General features: G+C 43.6%; 1 protein-coding gene across 3 annotated transcripts in view; it reads left to right on the forward strand.

The window, feature by feature from the left end:
* Positions 1-18,744, forward strand: part of Brwd1 (bromodomain and WD repeat domain containing 1) — an 82,403-nt gene that overhangs the window by 11,657 nt on the left and 52,002 nt on the right. For all 3 annotated transcript variants that reach the window (XM_027415685.2, XM_027415683.2, XM_027415684.2), the window contains exons 6-15: positions 1,827-1,925; positions 2,209-2,369; positions 3,415-3,636; positions 6,505-6,605; positions 7,780-7,850; positions 8,631-8,731; positions 10,266-10,306; positions 11,823-11,921; positions 13,847-13,997; positions 14,782-14,916. In XM_027415685.2, coding sequence (XP_027271486.1) covers positions 1,827-1,925; positions 2,209-2,369; positions 3,415-3,636; positions 6,505-6,605; positions 7,780-7,850; positions 8,631-8,731; positions 10,266-10,306; positions 11,823-11,921; positions 13,847-13,997; positions 14,782-14,916 — 1,181 coding nt within the window. The remainder of the gene's footprint in view (positions 1-1,826; positions 1,926-2,208; positions 2,370-3,414; positions 3,637-6,504; positions 6,606-7,779; positions 7,851-8,630; positions 8,732-10,265; positions 10,307-11,822; positions 11,922-13,846; positions 13,998-14,781; positions 14,917-18,744) is intronic.

The following is an 18,744-nucleotide window of genomic DNA, read 5'->3' on the forward strand; positions in this document are numbered from 1 at the left end:
AGAATTTATAAAGAAATAGATGTTAAGCAGAAAAGCTTGAATTTAAGATATGTTTGAGGTTTTATCAATGTGAGTTCTTAACGTTTCCATTTTGTAGCTCACTCATAACTTCAATGGATGTAATTGTATGTGTCTAATAAACTCTTTAAATACTAGAGTTATTCTTTTGATATTTAGATTCTGAAAGTCCTTTGTTATAAGGAGAAGTAATTTTGAAAAAAAAAAAATGGTAGCAGCTTGAAAAACATGCACCAAAAATGTAAACTTGCATGGTTCCTTTTTACTTTTTTTTTTAACTAACTTTTTTTTTTTTTTTTTTTGCTAAGTTATGTGCTAGCAAAATGTTTGGAATTGCTATACTTTTCTGTTAGCTTCGTATAACTGACTTAGACTAAGTACCTGTGTGTGATATGCTCTATGTATACATGTGGCTGAACTGGTAATGGGCAAGTGTGTTGGTTCTGATTTTAGCTGACTTCAATTTCATCGTGATTATTTTGTTATGAGATGTTGCTGATGTAATGCTACCTCTTAGATGCTCCACTAGCACAAAGCGTGACTGAGAAAGAACACCCTACTTGTTGGTTCCATGCCAGAGCAGCTTGCCAGCCTTAGTTGTTTGTTAGTGTCCTGTAGCCGCTGCACTGTGGCTCTCACCAGGAAACTGTCCCACCCTCCGCTTTGCCATCCCTGCTCACTTTGTAATTCTTTTCATCGTTGGTTGTTTTTTCAACAGTTGCCTGGGTAGCACATTTTCAAGCTCAGTGTCGTTTGTGATGAGGCTTGTGTGAGAACTGTCAGACATAGATTTTCAGAGAGGGCACTATTTCTGCTCGTGTTTGTGCTAGTGCCAGAGGATGCCTTTTGTTCATGTAAAACATGCCATGCCTGTGAGTGTGGGCGCCCGAGGCTCAGTGAGGTGACCCAGTATGATGCTTCTCCTTTGTCTTCAGTTGTGAAGCACTTTATTGTAGCTCAGCAGTCGAGCACAAGGCCTGTGTTGGCCTGTCTTCTTCCCTGTCCTCCTTTAATGAGTCTCTTCTAGACCTGGGTGGGATGTGGCTTTAGAAGGCTCACTCACTCACTCACTCTCACTCTCTCTCTCTCTCTCTCTCACACACACACACACACACACTCTCTCTCTCTCTCTCTCTCTCTCTCTGTGTGTGTGTGTGTGTGTGTGTGTGTGTGTGTGTGTAAGTGCTCATCTCTGGAGAACTGCCTTCCATCCTAAAGTGGGAAGCTATTTAACTTGACTCACCAATTCTTCCTGCTGAGGTCAAGGCAATAATACTGGCCAAATGAATTTTAATCAGAATGAGTCAAGTCAAAGATTTTTTAGATACATCGATAAGTTCAAAATATCTTAAAATTCTCCACTTTGGAAAACTGGGATTGGTTGTGATAAGTCTGCTCATTTTTAATGTTGTATGGTATTTTGCATTGAAAAATAAACAGTGAACTCAGTCCCTCTGACTAATGATTTGCAGTGGATCTCTTTAAAGGTCCTGGAGCCGTTGAGCCTCAGTGACCTCATGTGTACGTAGTGGGAACACACCTACCTCACAGGGTTGTTGTGAGGACTCCCATGAGCTGTGTTGTATGTGGAAAGCACTCGGTGGACTGTAAAGTGCTGTGTGATACTGCTGCTGTACCTGAGATGTCTCCAGAAATAGTTTAATAAACCTCCCAGGCTTGGTTGTTAAAGTATATTAGTTGGTAAAACTTTGAATAAACCATTTATTGCAATGTACGTAAGTATTCTATAAGAACTTTCATTGGGTTAACTTTCAAGGTTTTATGTGTGTCTAAACTTCATTTTAAAGACTGCAGGCACACAGTGTGGAAGGGCTCTGCCTTTGCTGCTCTTCATAGAGGAAGACCTCCTGAAATGCCCGTGAATTATGGCTCCCCACCAAGTCTTGGTGAGTTCGGTTGGCCTGTGAGGTCCCAAAACTGTTAGTTGAATTTCATGAAGACTTTAGAAATGCTGTGGCAGTGCTGGTAGAGTGTTACTAGGTAGTAATAAGTCCCAGATTCCAAATTTCTTGTTGGCTGAAAATCATCATAGTGCTTCTGTTACAGTACAGTAGAATTGGGACCAAGCCTGAATCCTTTGGGCTTCTCAGACTCTAGATGTTGTTTTGGGATCTTTTAGTTTTTAAGTATCGGCTCCCCCTAACCATCTCCGGTGTTTTCATTTCCTAGTGGAGATACACCGAGGAAAGCAGCTCACAGGGTGCTCCACTTTCAGCACAGCGTTCCCAGGAACTATGTACCAGCACTTAAAGATGCACAGGAGGATCCTCGGACACTTGTCTGCTGTGTACTGCGTAGCATTTGATAGGACAGGACACAGGATCTTTACAGTGAGTTACCATCCTAAACTCTGGTGGTGCCACCTGCAGTGCTGTCTCCTCCTTTGAGATCATGGTGATCCGGTGTAGGCAGGGTCTCAGACTTTGTAGTTTCAGTACGTACGTCAAGTGATTGCGATTGAGCAACACAGTCAGTTCTGGGCTGTTTGAGAGTGGAGGTTCCAAAGCATTGAGGAATCTTGTATAACGTGAGTTTGAGGCCCACTGGATCTACAGTCTATAACTACAGAGCTATCTCTCTCTAGTTCTGTTGTGATGTACTACTCTTTTTTTTGGGGGGGGGGTTTCGAGACAGGGTGTCTCTGTGTAGCTTTGGAGCCTATCCTGGCACTCACTCTGGAGACCAGGCTGGCCTCAAACTCACAGAGATCTGCTTGCCTCTGCCTCCCAAGTGCTGAGATTAAAGGCGTGCGCCACCAACGCCCGGCTACTCTTTGTTTTCAAGTAATAGAAAGTACATAACTAAAAGTTTTTCTTCTGGCCCATGTGAGACTTAAAGAATTAAGAGACATTGAGATTAATCTTTATCAGTAAAAATTCTCCCATCACTGGCCAACAGAATCCCAGATCAGTAGCGATGACTCATGCTTACATGGATTAATCACTGGCTCATGATAAAACAACCTTTCTGTGTTCAAGGGGTTATTTGAAGATTAGAGTGACCGCTCCAGTGTTTTTAGGAGAATAGTTATTTAGGCGGATTAAAAACATAATGAGTTGTGTTGAATGATCAATGGTGTCTAGTTTGGGGCTTGTGATGGGAGACTCTTCTGTTTGCTCTTTGAGGAGAGGTTCCAGGAATCTAGGTCTGACCCAGTACTGATTTCTATAGCTTGGTGAAGTAACTTGCTCCTGTAGCTGGCATTGGGGAGCAGGAACTTAGGGTTGGACCCACTACATTCTTGGGAGAGAACTTGGTGAAAATAGTCTGGGACAATCTGACCTCTTTCTCTGTGTCCTGGGGAGTTTGGCTGGGAAGGGAGGCAGGCCAGTGATGGTGTGCTAACATCTGTCTTGGGGCGATGCTTTCTCGTAGGGGTCAGATGACTGTCTGGTAAAGATCTGGTCCACACACAATGGCCGCTTGCTGTCTACCTTAAGAGGCCACTCTGCAGAAATCTCAGACATGGCGGTCAACTACGAGAACACACTGATCGCCGCTGGCAGCTGTGATAAAATCATCAGAGTGTGGTGCTTGAGGACCTGTGCCCCAGTGGCTGTGCTGCAAGGACACACGGGGTCAATTACATCCCTGCAGGTAACCTCTCTCGCCTCGCCACACTGGAACTTGTGGAGCCAGGCCGTGGTGGCCCACGCCTTTAGTCCCAGCAGAGACTGGAAGATCTGAGTTTGAGGCCAGCTGGTCTACTGACTGAGCAAGTTCCAGGACAGGTTCCAAAGCTACAGAGAAACCAAAAAAACTGTTTAAGACTTGTGGGTTTTGATGAGCTGAATAAATTTGGTAAAAAAAAGAAAAAAAGATTTTTCTGCAATAAGTGGGAAGTAGTAGTGGATCCCTGTGGGCTGTGAGCTACTGTCAGCCCTTCCTAACCAGTTCACCTTGTTTCCTAAGCAAACATGGCTCCATGTCACTTCTGTAAATGTATCTGCTTGTTATTCTAAAACATAGCAATTCCTTTTAAAAAAACAACTACTTATAATGTTAAAATTGTTAGTTGTCATGCAGATAGAGTAACTTTATTTACTTTAAATTGGAAGCAAAATGAAGCTTGCAAGCCTTTCAGTTGGCCACTTACAGAGCAGTGGTTCTCAACTTTCCTAGGTGTCACCGGTACTATGATCTGATGAACCTACAGGGAGTAGGACAGCAGTGGAGGAGACATATGCCCTTTGGTGGAAGAGCACATTCTTGAGCGGTGCTGGAGCATGGCGTAGTGCTAGCTTTGTCTGAACAATGTGTTAGTTAAGTGGGGCCACATGTGCTTACAGCCAGCTGAGCAGGTCTTAGGCCTGACTGCACCTCCCGATGTCAGAGCATTGGGCTGGGCTCATGGTTTCCTTGAGGTTCTGTACTGCTTGTTACTGGTGCGTTGAGAAAATCCTTAAAATTCAGTGACAGCAGTGTTGAGGTTGTTGAGATTATGACTAATATTTACTTGTTTGTTCTGAGTCAGGGATTCGGGATAGCTCTGGCTGGCATGTGTTTACTGAGTCCTGCTCGCTTGGGCTGAGATTAAAGGCATTTTTTATGGTATTATAGGAAGACTAGATAGAGGATCAGAGCATAAAGGGTGAAAAATTTGTCTTATCCGAGAATGACAGCTTTAGTATTCTCCTTTTAAAGAACTGCATAGTCGCCAGGCTGTTGGTGGTGCACGCCCTTAATCCCAGCACTTGGGAGGCAGAGGCAGGTGGATCTCTGTGAGTTTGAGGCCAGCCTGGTCTCCAGAGTGAGTGCCAGGATAGGCTCCAAAGCTACACAGAGAAACCCTGCCTCGAAAAACCAAAAAAAAAAAAAAACCGAACAAACAAAAAACCCCTGCATAGTCTATTTTCATTTAATGCCATTTACATTCTGAAAAATACAAGTTGTAAGGTATAGTAGTTACCCCCAGAGGCAGAAGGTTCTCTAGGAATGGAATGCTCAAAGTTAAAGAATTATTTATTTTGTATATATGGGTGTTTTGCCTGCTCACCAGCAGAGGTATCAGTTCACATAGGACTCCAGGTACAGATGGTTGTGAACTACCTGTGGGTGCTAGAGTTGAACCTAGGACCTCTGCAAGAGCAGTCCCAAGATTTCACTACACAAAGCTTGAAAAACTGAGGCTTTATAATGGAAATCTGGTTGTCAAGGTGTAATAAATAAGGAGACAGGGTATTTCTATATAACAGCCCTGGCAGTCCTGGATGATTCATAGACCAGGCTAGCCCTGCCTCTGACTCCTACCACTACCTGGCCCACAAATGTCTTTCTTAATCAGATGTTACAGTAGCACCTTGTGCTTCCTCCCTCCCTCCCTCCCTCCCTTCCTCCCTTCCTCCTCCCTTCCTCCCTCCCTTCCTCCCTTCCTCCCTTCCTTCCTCCCTTCCTCCCTCCCTTCCTCCCTTCTTCCTCCCTTCCTCCCTTCTTCCTCCCTTCCTCCCTTCCTTCCTCTCTTCCTCCCTCCCTCCTCCCTTCTTCCTCCCTTCCTCCCTTCTTCCTCCCTTCCTCCCTTCCTTCCTCCCTTCCTCCCTTCCTTCCTCCCTCCTCCCTTCTTCCTCCCTTCCTCCCTTCTTCCTCCCTTCTTCCTCCCTCCCTTCCTCCCTTCCTCCCTTCTTCCTCCCTCCCTTCCTCCCTTCTTCCTCCCTTCCTCCCTTCCTCCCTTCTTCCTCCCTCCCTTCCTCCCCCCTCCCTTCCTCCCTTCCTCCCTTGTTCCTCCCTTCCTTCTTCCTCCCTTTTTCTTTTTTCTTTTTTTTTTATGGTTTCTCTGTAGCTTTGAGGCTGTCCTGGAACTAGCTCTTGTAGACCAAGCTGGTCTTGAACTCACAGAGATCCACCTGCCTGTGCTTGTGCCACCAATGCCTGGCTGTGCTTTCTTTAGTTGTGTTTATTTTGTAAAAATCCGTAAGTCACTGATGGATTTGATGTATTCTCGTGTTGTGATCTCAAGCATGACCCTCCTCCCATACCACCCCACCACTTGTGATGCTTTCCCACCACAAGTAAGCTGTCTTGTACCAGCAGGGTGGTGGTGCACGCTTTTGATTCCAGCACTCGGGAGGCAGAGGCAGGCGCATCTCTGTGAGTTGGAGGCCAGCCTGGTCTACAGAGCAAGTTCCAGGACAGACCCCCCTCCCCCCCAAAAAAGATGCCTTGTACCTGGGTCTAATTTTGGTTTTTCCATTTGTCATTATGCCCATGTGCTTGCTACACGGAATACTGTTAGTTTCTGAGGCTCAGGGTTAACATGCTTTAGTGTCCTAAAACTGGATCTTGACCGTGTCACAATTACTCTGGTTCTTGTTTGCTTGTTGTGAAAATTCATCAGAGTCACTGTGTGATAGTGTTGTCCTCTCAGCTTGAGTGTGCATTGTACTGTGTTAGCATGTCAGCTGATTGAAGCTCAAATGCTAAGCGGTAACCAAGGAGAACTCTAGATTCATGTATGTCATTGACTTTCAGTTTAGCCCGATGGCCAAAGGACCTCAGAGATACATGGTCTCCACTGGTGCTGATGGGACTGTTTGCTTTTGGCAGTGGGATTTGGAGTCCTTGAAATTCAGGTGAGTGACTTATGAGAGTCTCTCTAATGCGGGGGTCCTGGTCTAGAAGGACATTTTTCTTTCTCCTGAACTTAATCTGTTTCTGCTCATGCTTTGCATCAACTTCCCTATAACAGCAAAGGTTAAAGGTTTTCTTTCTCTGCTCACCTTTGTAAGCGGAATCAAAGAGCAGATGCTGATTTAGGAAAGATGGAAATGGAGAGGTAGGTGTGTGGTAGAGATTTAGACAGCAGCACTGGGCTCAGGGCCTTCGCTGTTGGAGAGCAGTGGCTGCAGAGCTGCTGTGATGACCCAGTACTTAGTGTTCTACTGAGCTTGAGGAACAAAAATGCTCATTTACATTTAAAAACTGGTATTTTATTCAGTTTGTGGAGAACTTGTTTAAAAAAAAATTATTAAAGCCCTTTAATCCCAGCACTCAGGAGGCAGAGGCAGGCTGATCTCTTGTGAGCTCGAGGCCAGCCTGGTCTACATACCGAGTTCTAGGACAGTTGGGGCTGCACAGAGAAACTCTGTCTCTAGAAAAGGGGGGAGGATAATCTTTTTTTAAAATTTTATTTTTATTTTTGAGATAGTCTCATTGCACAGCTCTGGCTGGCCTAAAACTTTGTAGGTCAGGCTTGTCTCTAACTCACAGGGAACTACTTGCTTCTGAGTACTGGGATTAAAGGTTTGACGTTAAGGCAGAAATGTCTTGAACGAAATTGGGATATTTGTTATTGTTGCATGTTAGTATATCTGAATTTATAATATATCCCAGCCCTAACTTAAGTATTTTTGATGAAAATTAAAGATTCATATTCATATAAAGTGTTCTACATGTGCTAAAGCCTTTCATTGAAGTCATATCAGCATAAAAGTTTGTTGACATGGAACATTTGGGTTTATCCCATGTATATGGTGTTTGTAACCAAACCCAAACTTTGTCTAGGCAAGTAGTCTGCCAGTAAGCTGTGTCCCTAGCACAATGTTAGTAATGCTAAGTATGCCAAGTTTAGAACAGGCTGATGACTTGAGTTAGATACCAGATCCCACAGTGTCGTTTTCTGTGAGTGCACCATGATGTGTGTACCTGTAGTACACGTCATGCACACTCAATAATCGTAGATAAAACTCCAATCTCTAAATACATATATTACCATGTATTCTAAAGGCATATCATCTTCTTTTAAAGTCCACGCCCCCTGAAGTTCACAGAAAAGCCAAGGCCCGGTGTTCAGATGCTCTGCTCTTCATTTAGTGTGGGTAAGATAGCACTTGATGCTTGTTTTTCCTTAATTTAAAATAGCATTTATCAAATCACTTGGTTAGTGTTTGGAGTCTCACTCAGAAAAGTTATCCATGACTTCTGTTCTTTGTATTAGCTATAATTTTGATGATCATTTTATTTCTGGAGTTTACCATGTGATCTTCTAATGTCTCTTTCTAAGTACTGGGTTCAAGGGAGCAAAGACACCTGTATGGGTGTAGGCTTGTCAAAGGAGGAGAGTGTCAGAGTGAGGTCCGCCTACTGTCTCTGTCTTCGCTCTGTGATGTCTGACACTACTCTGTCACTGATACGTAAATGTAAGAGACTCCTGGTATCATTCCAGTTGCTGTGGTGTCATGTCGCCATGTGTAGGATATAATTTTCTGATATCCTGCCTAAATACATTTTGTTTTTAAATTTGAAACAGTACCTTGGTGAAATTATTCCTGATTCTTTTCTTGTACGGCAGACTTTTATGGCAAAATCTGTAGACTAGGCCCATTGCATTTCTCTCTGGAAGTGAACTCTGTACGGCCTGTTAGGGACTGAGGCTGAGGACAGCACTGCTTTCCTGCACTTTCCGAGGCTTCGTGAGATAAGGGAGTGTTCCCATCGCAGTTGGGTGAGCTTTTTCACAAGCTCATTTCCGTGAGCTGGAGGATAGATTTGTACTCTGATTTTGGAGTAGAGGGCTTCTTTCTACATGTATAGACGCATGCTTTGTTGGTTTATTTGTTAGAAGCTACACATTTAAACTCTTAACATTTTTATTTCAGGTGGTATGTTTTTAGCTACAGGAAGTACAGATCATGTGATCAGAATGTATTTTCTGGGGTTTGAAGCACCTGAGAAAATTGCTGAACTTGAGAGCCACACCGTAAGCATCCCTTTTTAAAAGCTGTAAATGTATTAATTCGTTTTGCTAATTAAATTTAGGGTTTTTTTTTTTTTTTCTGTTTAACAGATTACTTTTATTTTAAATAACTCTTCCCCCCTTGACGTTGGGCTTTTTGAGACAGGCTCTGATCTCCCTTTGTTGTAGTTCACGTTTCTCTCGAATGCTCAATTCTCTTTCCTCAGCCTGTTCAGTGTTAGGGTGGTAGCTGTATGCCACTTTCCCCTGCTTGTCTGTCCTTCTATTTAAAAATGATGTGTATACACATGGGTCTGTTGGGGTGGGGTGTATGTCCCCTCAAGGGCAGGTGCCAGAGGAGGCAGGAATTGGGGGGGTGGGCATTGGAGTTCCAGGCTGTTGTGAGCCTGCTCCACTTGGGGTGAGTGCTGGGAACTGTACTCAGGTGCTCTCAAAGAACAGTGCTCTTGACTGGTAAGCTGTCATTCAGATTCTATCTTACCCCTCTACTTCTCCATCTGTATTTATTCTATGACAGTTTTGTACATATTTTGATAATATTCACCCCTACCATACCTCCTCCAACTCTCCCTACCCGAGCAGCCAGTTTGTCTGCCCTAATATTCTTGGATGTATGGCCTTCCACTGGAGCAGGGTCAGCTTTACCAGGGGATATACTCACAGAGAAAACTGACCTTTTTATCCTGTCAACTAACAGTTGCTCATAACTCCACAAACAACATACTGGGATTTGGTCTGGTTTGGACTAGAATGGATCTTGTGCTTACTGTTGTATCTGCTGTGTATTCATGTGTGCAGATGCCCACCTGTGCCCAGTAATTGTATATATTTAAGTATGTGTGTTTATGAATCATTTATGTGCCTAGTGGCCTTTGAGGACTGAACGTGTCAGATTCCCTGGGACTGGAGCTACTCAAATGGATGTGAGACACTGTGTGTACCCTGGGAATCAAACACTAGTCCTCATGAAAAATTAGCTTCTGCTCTTAACTACTGAACCTTCTCTAGTCCCCCATACAATAAGGTTTTATGGAAATCAGTCCACAGTCAGAGCTTATTTAATGGATAGGTTCAGGTCATGCTAAAAGAGAGCATGTTTCATTTTGTACATAAATAAGCAAAGTCCTGCATCCTTTGGCTTCATTCGAGTCAGTTTTGAACACTTAACTTGTAGTGTAAGTCAAGGTATAATTTTAATCACAGCTGTAGCTTTGTGTGCCAGTCTTTCTCTGTGAGTGAGGTTTCTCTTTAGTGAACCTCTAAAAGCTTTCCATAGATGTGACACATGTATAATGACTGGCCAAGTCAGTTCCTTGCTGTTAAACCAATATATTCAGATTTTTTGAGAAAGAGACTTTTTATGTAGCCCTGGCTGTTCTGGAGCTTGTCATGTAGACCAAGCTGGTCTCAAGCTCACAGAGATTCATGTGCCTCTGCCCCCTAAGTGATGAGGTGAAAGGCGTGTGCACACAGATTTGTTCAGTGAATTGATAAGTTAAGTATCTACTAGTTTTCATATTTGCTTTTTCCTCTTTAGGACAAAGTTGATAGCATCCAGTTTTGTAACAACGGTGACCGGTAAGTGTGTGCTTGCATGTGTGTGTTTTCAGGCAAATAAAACACGCTGCTTATTGCTCTAGCTCCACCTCATTAGCTGCAGTTTAGTTTAGGTCTGTGGGCTAGGGTACACTTGGAGTGATGACCAAGTCTAATGATGTGCTGCCTTACGAACTTGTTGATGGTGGTCAGTCCCAGAAATAGAGCTTGTTTCCGAGCAAGACAGTGTCTTTCATTGAGCCGTAACGTCATCCCACACCTAACTTTCTCTGACACTGGAGTCTACTAGGCTTTGAAAACCTCACACCCCTGTTAACTGTACTGTGACCTGTGCATTGCAGGTGCTGTCAGGAGATGGGATGGGGAATAGAGCATGGTGAGAGGCTGTAGAGCTGTCACTTGCTACTTTTGTGACCAAGGGTAGCTAGCTCTTAACTGAAAAAATTAACTGCAAGAGTGACATTTTGCTGGGTGGTGGTGGCGATGGCAGCAGTGTTGCACGCCTTTAATCCCAGCACTTGGGGGGCAGAGGCAGGCAGATTTCTGTGAGTTGAAGTCAGCCTGGTCTACAGAATGAGTTCCAGGATAGGCTCAAGCAATACAGAGAAACCCTGTCTCGAAAAACAAAACAAAAAAGTGACTTTTCTTTTCTGAGTACATTAAAAAAATCTTAGAGCCCTCATGAGCAAGTATTTGATAACTCATATTATAGTTGCCTTTTGGCATGTAGGATATGGCTGGTTCCTTTCCCAAAGTGCAGGTTTTTTTTTTTTTTTTTTTTTTTTTTTTTTTTTAATGGTTTATTTATTATGTATACATGCCAGCATGTATACCTGGAGGCCAGAAGAGGGCACCAGATCTCATAACAGATGGTTGTGAAGCCACCATGTGGTTGCTGGAAATTTGGACTCAGGACCTCTGGAAGAGCAGTCAGTACTCTTAACCACTGAGCCATCTCTCCAGCTTGTTTTTTTTTTTTTTTTTCCCTTTTGTTTGTGTTTTGGTTTTTCAAGACAGAGTTTCTTTGTGTAGCTCTGGCTGTTCTGGAACTCTTGTGGATCAGGTTGGCCTGGAACTCAAAGATTCACCTGCTTTTGCCTCAGTCATTCTGAAATTAAAGGCGTGAATCATCTCACCTGGCCTCAAAGTTCAAATGTAAAGTTGTAAACTTTACATTTTCTATAGTTTATATTTCAGAGTTTTTATGAGTTAGAATTTAATACTGACATGCTTAAGATGGAGTTTCTGTTGGTGCTAATCTTCCCACATTTTTTTCCTTAGGTACATATCTCCGTCTCCCCCCCAATTTTATTGTCTTCCCAAAACACAATGTATTTGTGAAGCAACTGAGTCTACAATGTGCTCTGCTTTGTAGGGTCAGGCAAACAATAGTAAATCAGTGTCCCCAATCCCGCTGTGTACTGACTGATCTGACCCTGAGTAGCGCCTGCAGACCACTGCCAAGCTGTGTGTCAGTTCATGTCAGGTGTAACCTTGCTAGCATGTGAGTATAAGACTTTTTTCTGAATGTTTCAAGGTTCTTAAGTGGCAGCAGAGATGGAACAGCACGGATTTGGAGGTTTGAACAGTTGGAATGGAGAAGCATCTTACTGGATATGGCTACCAGAATCTCGGGGTAAGTCACTGAAATTGTTGGCTGCACATAGGTGAACTGTTGTTGGTGTGTTTCTTCTGTGTGTGGGAGGGAGTGTTCTAATTACCTTCTTCATACTATGATTACAAGTGTGTATTTATGACTTTGACCAAACTCTGCAGAAACTAGAGTAAAGGAGAAAGGATTTGCTGTGGCTCACAGTGTTTGATGGGCATCAGCCCATCTTGGAGCAAGGAGGAGCCCAAGCGGAGCGGTGTGTGCTGTACAGAGAACAGAGGGGCAAGGGCACAGGCTAGGACAGAATACAGGTCTTATAACAGATACCAGTGACCTACTGCTTCTCAGTAGGCCCACATCCCACCCTTCATCACCTCTAGTAACGTTATCATATGATCCATCCTGTGATAAGGTCAGAGCCCTCATGGCCTCCTCATCTGTTCAAATAAGACAGGCACACATGGCAGTGTCCTACAGTCAAGTGGGCAGAACTATTCTTCACTTTCTACTTTTATTGTTTTGGTTTTTTCGAGACAGGGTTTCTCTGTGTAGCTTTGGAGCCTATCCTGGCACTCGCTCTGGAGACCAGGCTGGCCTTGAACTCACAGAGATCCACCTGCCTCTGCCTCCCGAGTGCTGGGATTAAAGGCGTGCGCCATTGTTACATTGTTCTTTTAAGGATTTGCATTCAAAACTTGGGAGAACAAAAATCCCAGCCAAATTAAGTATTTCTAGTGTTGCAAATTTACATTCTAAAGATAGGATTTTAGGGGCTGGAGAGGTGGCTTAGCAGTTAAGAGCACTGGCTGCTCTTCCAGAGGACCTGGGTTCAATTCTCAGCAACCAGATGACAGCTCACAACTGTCTGTAATTCCCATGTCAGGGCACCCCATACAGACATATATGTGAAGTGGTGGCGCACGCCTCTTAAACCCAGCACTCTGGAAGCAGAAGCAGGCGGATCTCTGAGTTCAAGGTCAACCTGGTCTACAAAGTGAGTTCCAGGACAGCCAGGGCTACACAGAGAAACTGTGTCTCCAAACACAAAAAATAACAACAACATGAAACATTTTAAAAAGAGTGTATTTTTTTTGTTTGGGGATGGGGAGGGGACAGGAATGGGGATGGTGTGGAGAGAATGTGCTTGTGTGTGTCTGTGGAGGCCAGAGATCTCCTAGAGCTGGAGTTACAGGTCACAGTGACCTGCCTGTTGTGAGTGCTTGGAGCATACCTCAGATGATGTCTCTATAAGAGAAGCAAGCACTCTTAACTGGTGAGCCATCTCACCGGCGGGGTGGGGTGGGGCGGGGGGCTTTATTATTTTGAGGCATGGTATCTGGTAGTCCAGGCTGGGCTATTATGTAGCCGTGTAGCCAAGACTGGCCTTGAACTCCTCATCCTCCTATCCACCTCCCTGGTGCTGGCATTACAGGACTATGATGCTTGCTTATCTATGCTGCCTGGCTAGAATTTACTATATTTCTGTCCTAGCTTCCTTTGTGCTGGTAGATAAATACCCTGACACAAAGCAGCTTACAGGAAAAAGGATTTAGTCCACTGTGGGGTGATGATGGTGGGACCTCTAGCCCTCTGTCACAAGCACTGTCGGGAGTAGGGGAGAAGGAATGCATGCATGTGTGTATCTCAGGCTCAGCATCCTCTCTAAGCTTACAGGTCTCAGGGTTCCCTGCCCAGGGAATGGAGCTGCCCTCGTTGGGCAGATGTCCAGCTTCAGGTAAGGCGATGGAGGTAACTCCTCCCTCATCTGGATAGGTCTCATGTGGCTTAGACGGCCTCTGAGCTCTGGTGCCGTTGAGGATGGCCTTGAATTTAAGAGTCTCCTTCCTCCCCTCCCCACCTGTTAGAATGACAGGCTTCTCACCACCGCGCCCGTATACCTTGTGTGGTGTGCCTTCTGAGCGAGTTTACCCGTGTCTTTGCTTTGTTAGTGACACGTCTTCTGAAGAAGAGAGGTTTATGAAACCCAAAGTTACAATGATAGCTTGGAACCAGGATGATAGCATTGTGGTCACAGCTGTGAATGACCATGTCCTCAAAGTATGGGATTCTTACACTGGACAGCTGCTGCATAACCTACTGGTAAGTAGTTTTAATATAATATGGTAATTCAGAAAGTTTTACTTTAGTAATTTCTCTTTTTACATTTATTTATTTATTTATTTATTTGAGACAGATTGTCTCTAGTTTTGGAGCCTGTCCTAGAATTCACTCTGTAGACCAGGCTGACCTTGAACTCACAGAGATCCGCCTGCCTTTGCCTCTCGAGTGCTGGCATGTGCCACTACTGCCTACTTTTATTTTTTTGGAGACAGAATTTCTCTATCTCTGGTTGTCCTGGAACTCACTCTGTAGACCAGGTTGGCCCTTGAACTCAGAGAGATCTGTCTTTGTCTGCCTCCCATGTTCTGAATCAAATGTGTGCCACCATCATACCAAACTCAAAACTTTTAATTTTTGAGACAAGTCTGGGTTGGCCTTCAACTTGGTGTATATCTCAGAAAGATCTTGAACCTGTGGTTTTGGTTTTTGAGACCAGTGGTCTCTGTTTAACCCTGGTTGTCTTGGAACTACCTGTGTTAAAAAAAAAAAAAAAAATTGAAAAACAAACCAGCCTTGCCTCAAACTTACAGGGTCAGCAACCCTGAACTTGCCCTCCTCTTTTCTTTGACACTGTAACATTGATTATGAATATACCAAACAAACCATTTTTATTTAAATGATTCAAATGACTGGCAGTTTTTATATACATATATAAATCATTGTTGCTAGTATGTTTTTAGAGACTTTCTGTAGTGTGACTTTTATTGGTTTCCATCATGTAAGTTGCAAACTGTCGTTAATACTATGGCTTTGTTGAATAAAGGGACATGCTGATGAAGTGTTTGTTTTGGAGACACATCCCTTTGATTCCAGAATTATGTTATCTGCAGGACACGACGGCAGCATATTTATATGGGATATTACAAAAGGCACCAAGATGAAACACTATTTTAATATGGTAAGTGAAATAGGTTTTCATTTGTGTGTTTGTTGAATTATGAGAGTTAGCCAGCAGTTGATTGACATGCCACTGCAACTTTTATAGAAATGAAGGTAATAGAAGCTAACTGAGTGTGTGATAGCCTCATACACATGTACATGATACACAATTCTCCATAAACTTACAGATGCCCCTGAGTTTTACCTAGATGGCTTTTTATTTCTACCTGTATGTCTCTCAGTGTGCTTATTTTATGTGCTCGGGTGTGTGTGTGCTCGGGTGTGTGTGTGTGTGATGTGTGCAGCCCACAGCGGCCAGAAGACAGCAGCAGATTCTCTGGAACTGGAAGTAACAGATGGTTGTGAGCAACAGTGTGGGTGCTGCTGGGCATTGAACCTCAGATCCCCTAGATGAGGAACCTGTGCTCTTAACTGTGCAGCCATCTCTGCAGCCCTGTCAGTATATATCCTGATTAAAGTTGAGTCAGTTTTTAGATTCTAGAACCAAGCTAGGATCCTATGGTAAAGTCTACAACACATCTGTCTGTGAGAAAAAGGTAGTCTTTCATCTAGGTCTAGATTAGCTGACCCAGTCCCTGCTCAGGGACCACTGGAGATTGCTGTGCACTCTATGAAATGGCCGAGCTGTCTGCTCTCCACTCTGTGGTAGCTTGCCTGTCTTTGTTGTTGCTGCTCTACCTTTGGATGAGTGTGTTCGAATGTTAAAGAATGTTGGTCAGTGCCATCTGGTGTTTCATGATTAGATACTGCTGTTTTTCTTAATGTAATGAAGTGACAATGTTCTCGAACATTATCTTAGGCCATGATTTGTTTTAGTCTCAATTGGTGTAGATTCAATAATTTGAAATACTTGTTTAAAATTGCACTTACTGTGCTTATCGCTGTATTTCGTATTCTTGAGTTATTAAACTATATTGAGTGTAGGTGTTTGGGTTTGATGTGTTGGGTCCCACTTGAATGAGCTAGAGTTAGAGGCAGTTGTGAGCATGGTGTGCTGGGGATGGAACTTTGGTGGTTTGTCTGCTCTGTGCCGTTTTTTGAGACTGAGCTTAGGCTGGCCTCCAGATTCCTGTGTTGGCTGAGGACAGTCTTAACCCTAGAATCTTCTGAGATACAGCTGCCACACCTTGCTTGACATTATAATCTTCATATTACCATGAAGTTGTATTCTGAATATTTCTTTTTCTCCTCCTTTTTTGTTTCTCGAGAACTAGGCTGGCCTGGAACTCAGAGGTCTGCCTGCCTCTGCCTCCTGAGTGCTGGGATAAAAGCATTTGCCACCATTGCCAGCAGTCTTAATAACCTTATGCTACAGTAATTTATTTATCATCAACTAAAAGTTCACACTCAAATGACTAAACTACAATATTTAGGCATCTCTGAAAACTGTCTCTGTATTCCAATTATTGGAAAAAGCAACTAAGCCTTGAACACCTTCTCTGGTCTTAAAATTCACAGGTATACAACCCCTCTTCAGTAATGTGTTGAATTGGCTGGGCTTAATAATGCATGCCTTTAATTGCAGTACTGGGTAGGGAAACCAGGTGGATCTCTGTGAGTTTGAGGCCAGCCTGGTCTACAGAGTGAGTTCTAAGGTACCTGGAGCAGCATAGTAAGACCCCTATCTTCATACACACAAAAAAAGTATTAAAACTCAGTAAGGGAATCTGGAGAGCGCTCAGTGGTTACTGCAAACTCTTGAAGAGATCCCAAGTTCTCTTTTTATCCACCTCTGGAATACTGTATACAACCACCCCATCTCATATAGATACAACTACAAACCTGAAAAATAAATCTTTAAAACTCAGTAAGGATATTAACATTTGAGCCAGGCATGGTAGCTCACACCCGAAATTCCAGCATTTGGGAGAGCTGAGGCAGGATTGCCACAAGTTGAAGTTAGTCTGACTTCAACACACACACACACACACACACACACACACACACACACACACACACACACACTCTTCATTTGAAGTTACTGTATCATGAAAAAAAGAATACAATAGTAATACAATATTTAGGTAGATACAGCAACTTAGTAAGAATAAGAACATTGTTTTTGCTGGGTGGTGGTGGTGCAAGCCTTTAATCCCAGCACTGGGGGTGGGGGGTAGGGAGAGCAGGGGATCTCTGTGAGTTCGAGACCAGCATGATCTACAGGAGCTATTTCCAGGACAGCCTCCAAAGCCACAAAGAAACCCTGTCCCGAAAAACAAAACAAAAAAGAACTTTTTTTTTTTTTTTTGAGAAGATAGGCTTCATTCACTCTGTAGCCCTGGGACTCCAAAATCCTCCTGCCTCTGCCTCTTGAGTGTTGAGATTAAAGGTGTGTGTCACTGTGGATGACTCTAGTATATTGTATTTTGAATTTAACTTAAATTCAAAACTATAGTTAAAGCCAGAGTATATTAATTCCAAACTTCAAACAGAATATGTTTAAATACTCTGTAAACAGACCTCCCTACCTCACTGCCGATCGAGAGGCCTGGAAATTTTTTAAGATTTTAGTTTTATATGTTTGTGTTGGTCTGCAAATGTACATTTGGATGCCTATGGAGAGTCCAGAGAGAGTGTCAGGTTGCCTGGAGCTGGAGAGTTGTGAGCAGCTGGACATGGGTTCTCTGAAGATCAGAGTGCTAGGAAACTGGCGTGAAGTACTTTTAACTAGTGAATCATCTGTCCGGCTACAAAGCCTTTGAGTTTTGAGGCTTGTTCTCAGGTACGGAACAAGCGTACCTAAATACTTACTATAGACCTCAGGGTCGGAGCACACTGAATTATTAAGCGGTGTGGAAGAGTTGCAGCTAGCTGTCACCAGGAGTCGCTGTGTAGGACATGTAACCCCCAGCCGTGCTTTGCAGGGTTTGGTTTTCTCATTGTGAACGCGTGTGGCAGAGCGTGGCCTGGGATACTGTGGTGTAGTGTGATAGGACCCTTGCCATCCTTCCCCATTTCTTCCAGCTGACTGTGATGTGCATTCTAGCCAGGGATACAGATTACAAAGGGCAGGTTGTGCCAGGGGGCTACCAGAAGGATCTCAGAGTTGTACTGTGTTCCCGTGTAGGTCGATATGCAAGGTTATATGCATATGTGTATTTGTTGTGTATGTATGTGAGCCTGCTCTTGACCATCCACATGCAAGTCAGAAGACAACTTGGAATTCTCTCCTATCATGTTAGTCCAGGTCCAGCTCAGGTTGTTGGGCTTGGTGAAAAGAAAAGATGGCTTTACCTGCTGAGCTGTCTTGCTACCTCTTTCATGACTTTATTTCATGTTTGCTAGCCCGTACTAATATTAGACAGAATAGCAGAAGGGATGCTACTTCCTTCCTTGGCCCTTGGTCAAGGATATACATTTGTACTAATAATTAGTGCGGCGTGACTTCTGTGTGGTTTTATTTATTTTTTTGAGACAGGGTTTCTCTGTGTAGCCCTGTCTGTCCTCTAACTTGCTCTGTAGCTGAGGCTGGCCCAAACATAGAGATCCACTAGCCTCTGACTGAAAACTCTGGTAGTGTGCAGTGAGGTGAGCACATGCATGAGCACGTGTGAGTGACTCCGAGGCTCATCAGCACCGCCAAGCCATGCTTGGTCATCAGAACAGTTCAATTTTAATTTTCAGATGCTCAACTTTGCTACTCTACTCACCTGTAGGATATTAACCTCTTAGATATGAAAACAATTAAAAGAACATGCTCGCCCATCCATCCATCCATCCATCCATCCATCCATCCATCCATCCATCCAGTTTTTCAAGACGGGGGTTTCTTTGTTTAACGGTACTGGCTATCCTAGAATTCACTTTGTAAACAGGATTGCCTTGA

Source organism: Cricetulus griseus, chromosome 4 (assembly GCF_003668045.3).
Source record: "Cricetulus griseus strain 17A/GY chromosome 4, alternate assembly CriGri-PICRH-1.0, whole genome shotgun sequence".
In the NCBI taxonomy this organism is placed as follows: Eukaryota; Metazoa; Chordata; class Mammalia; order Rodentia; family Cricetidae; genus Cricetulus; species Cricetulus griseus.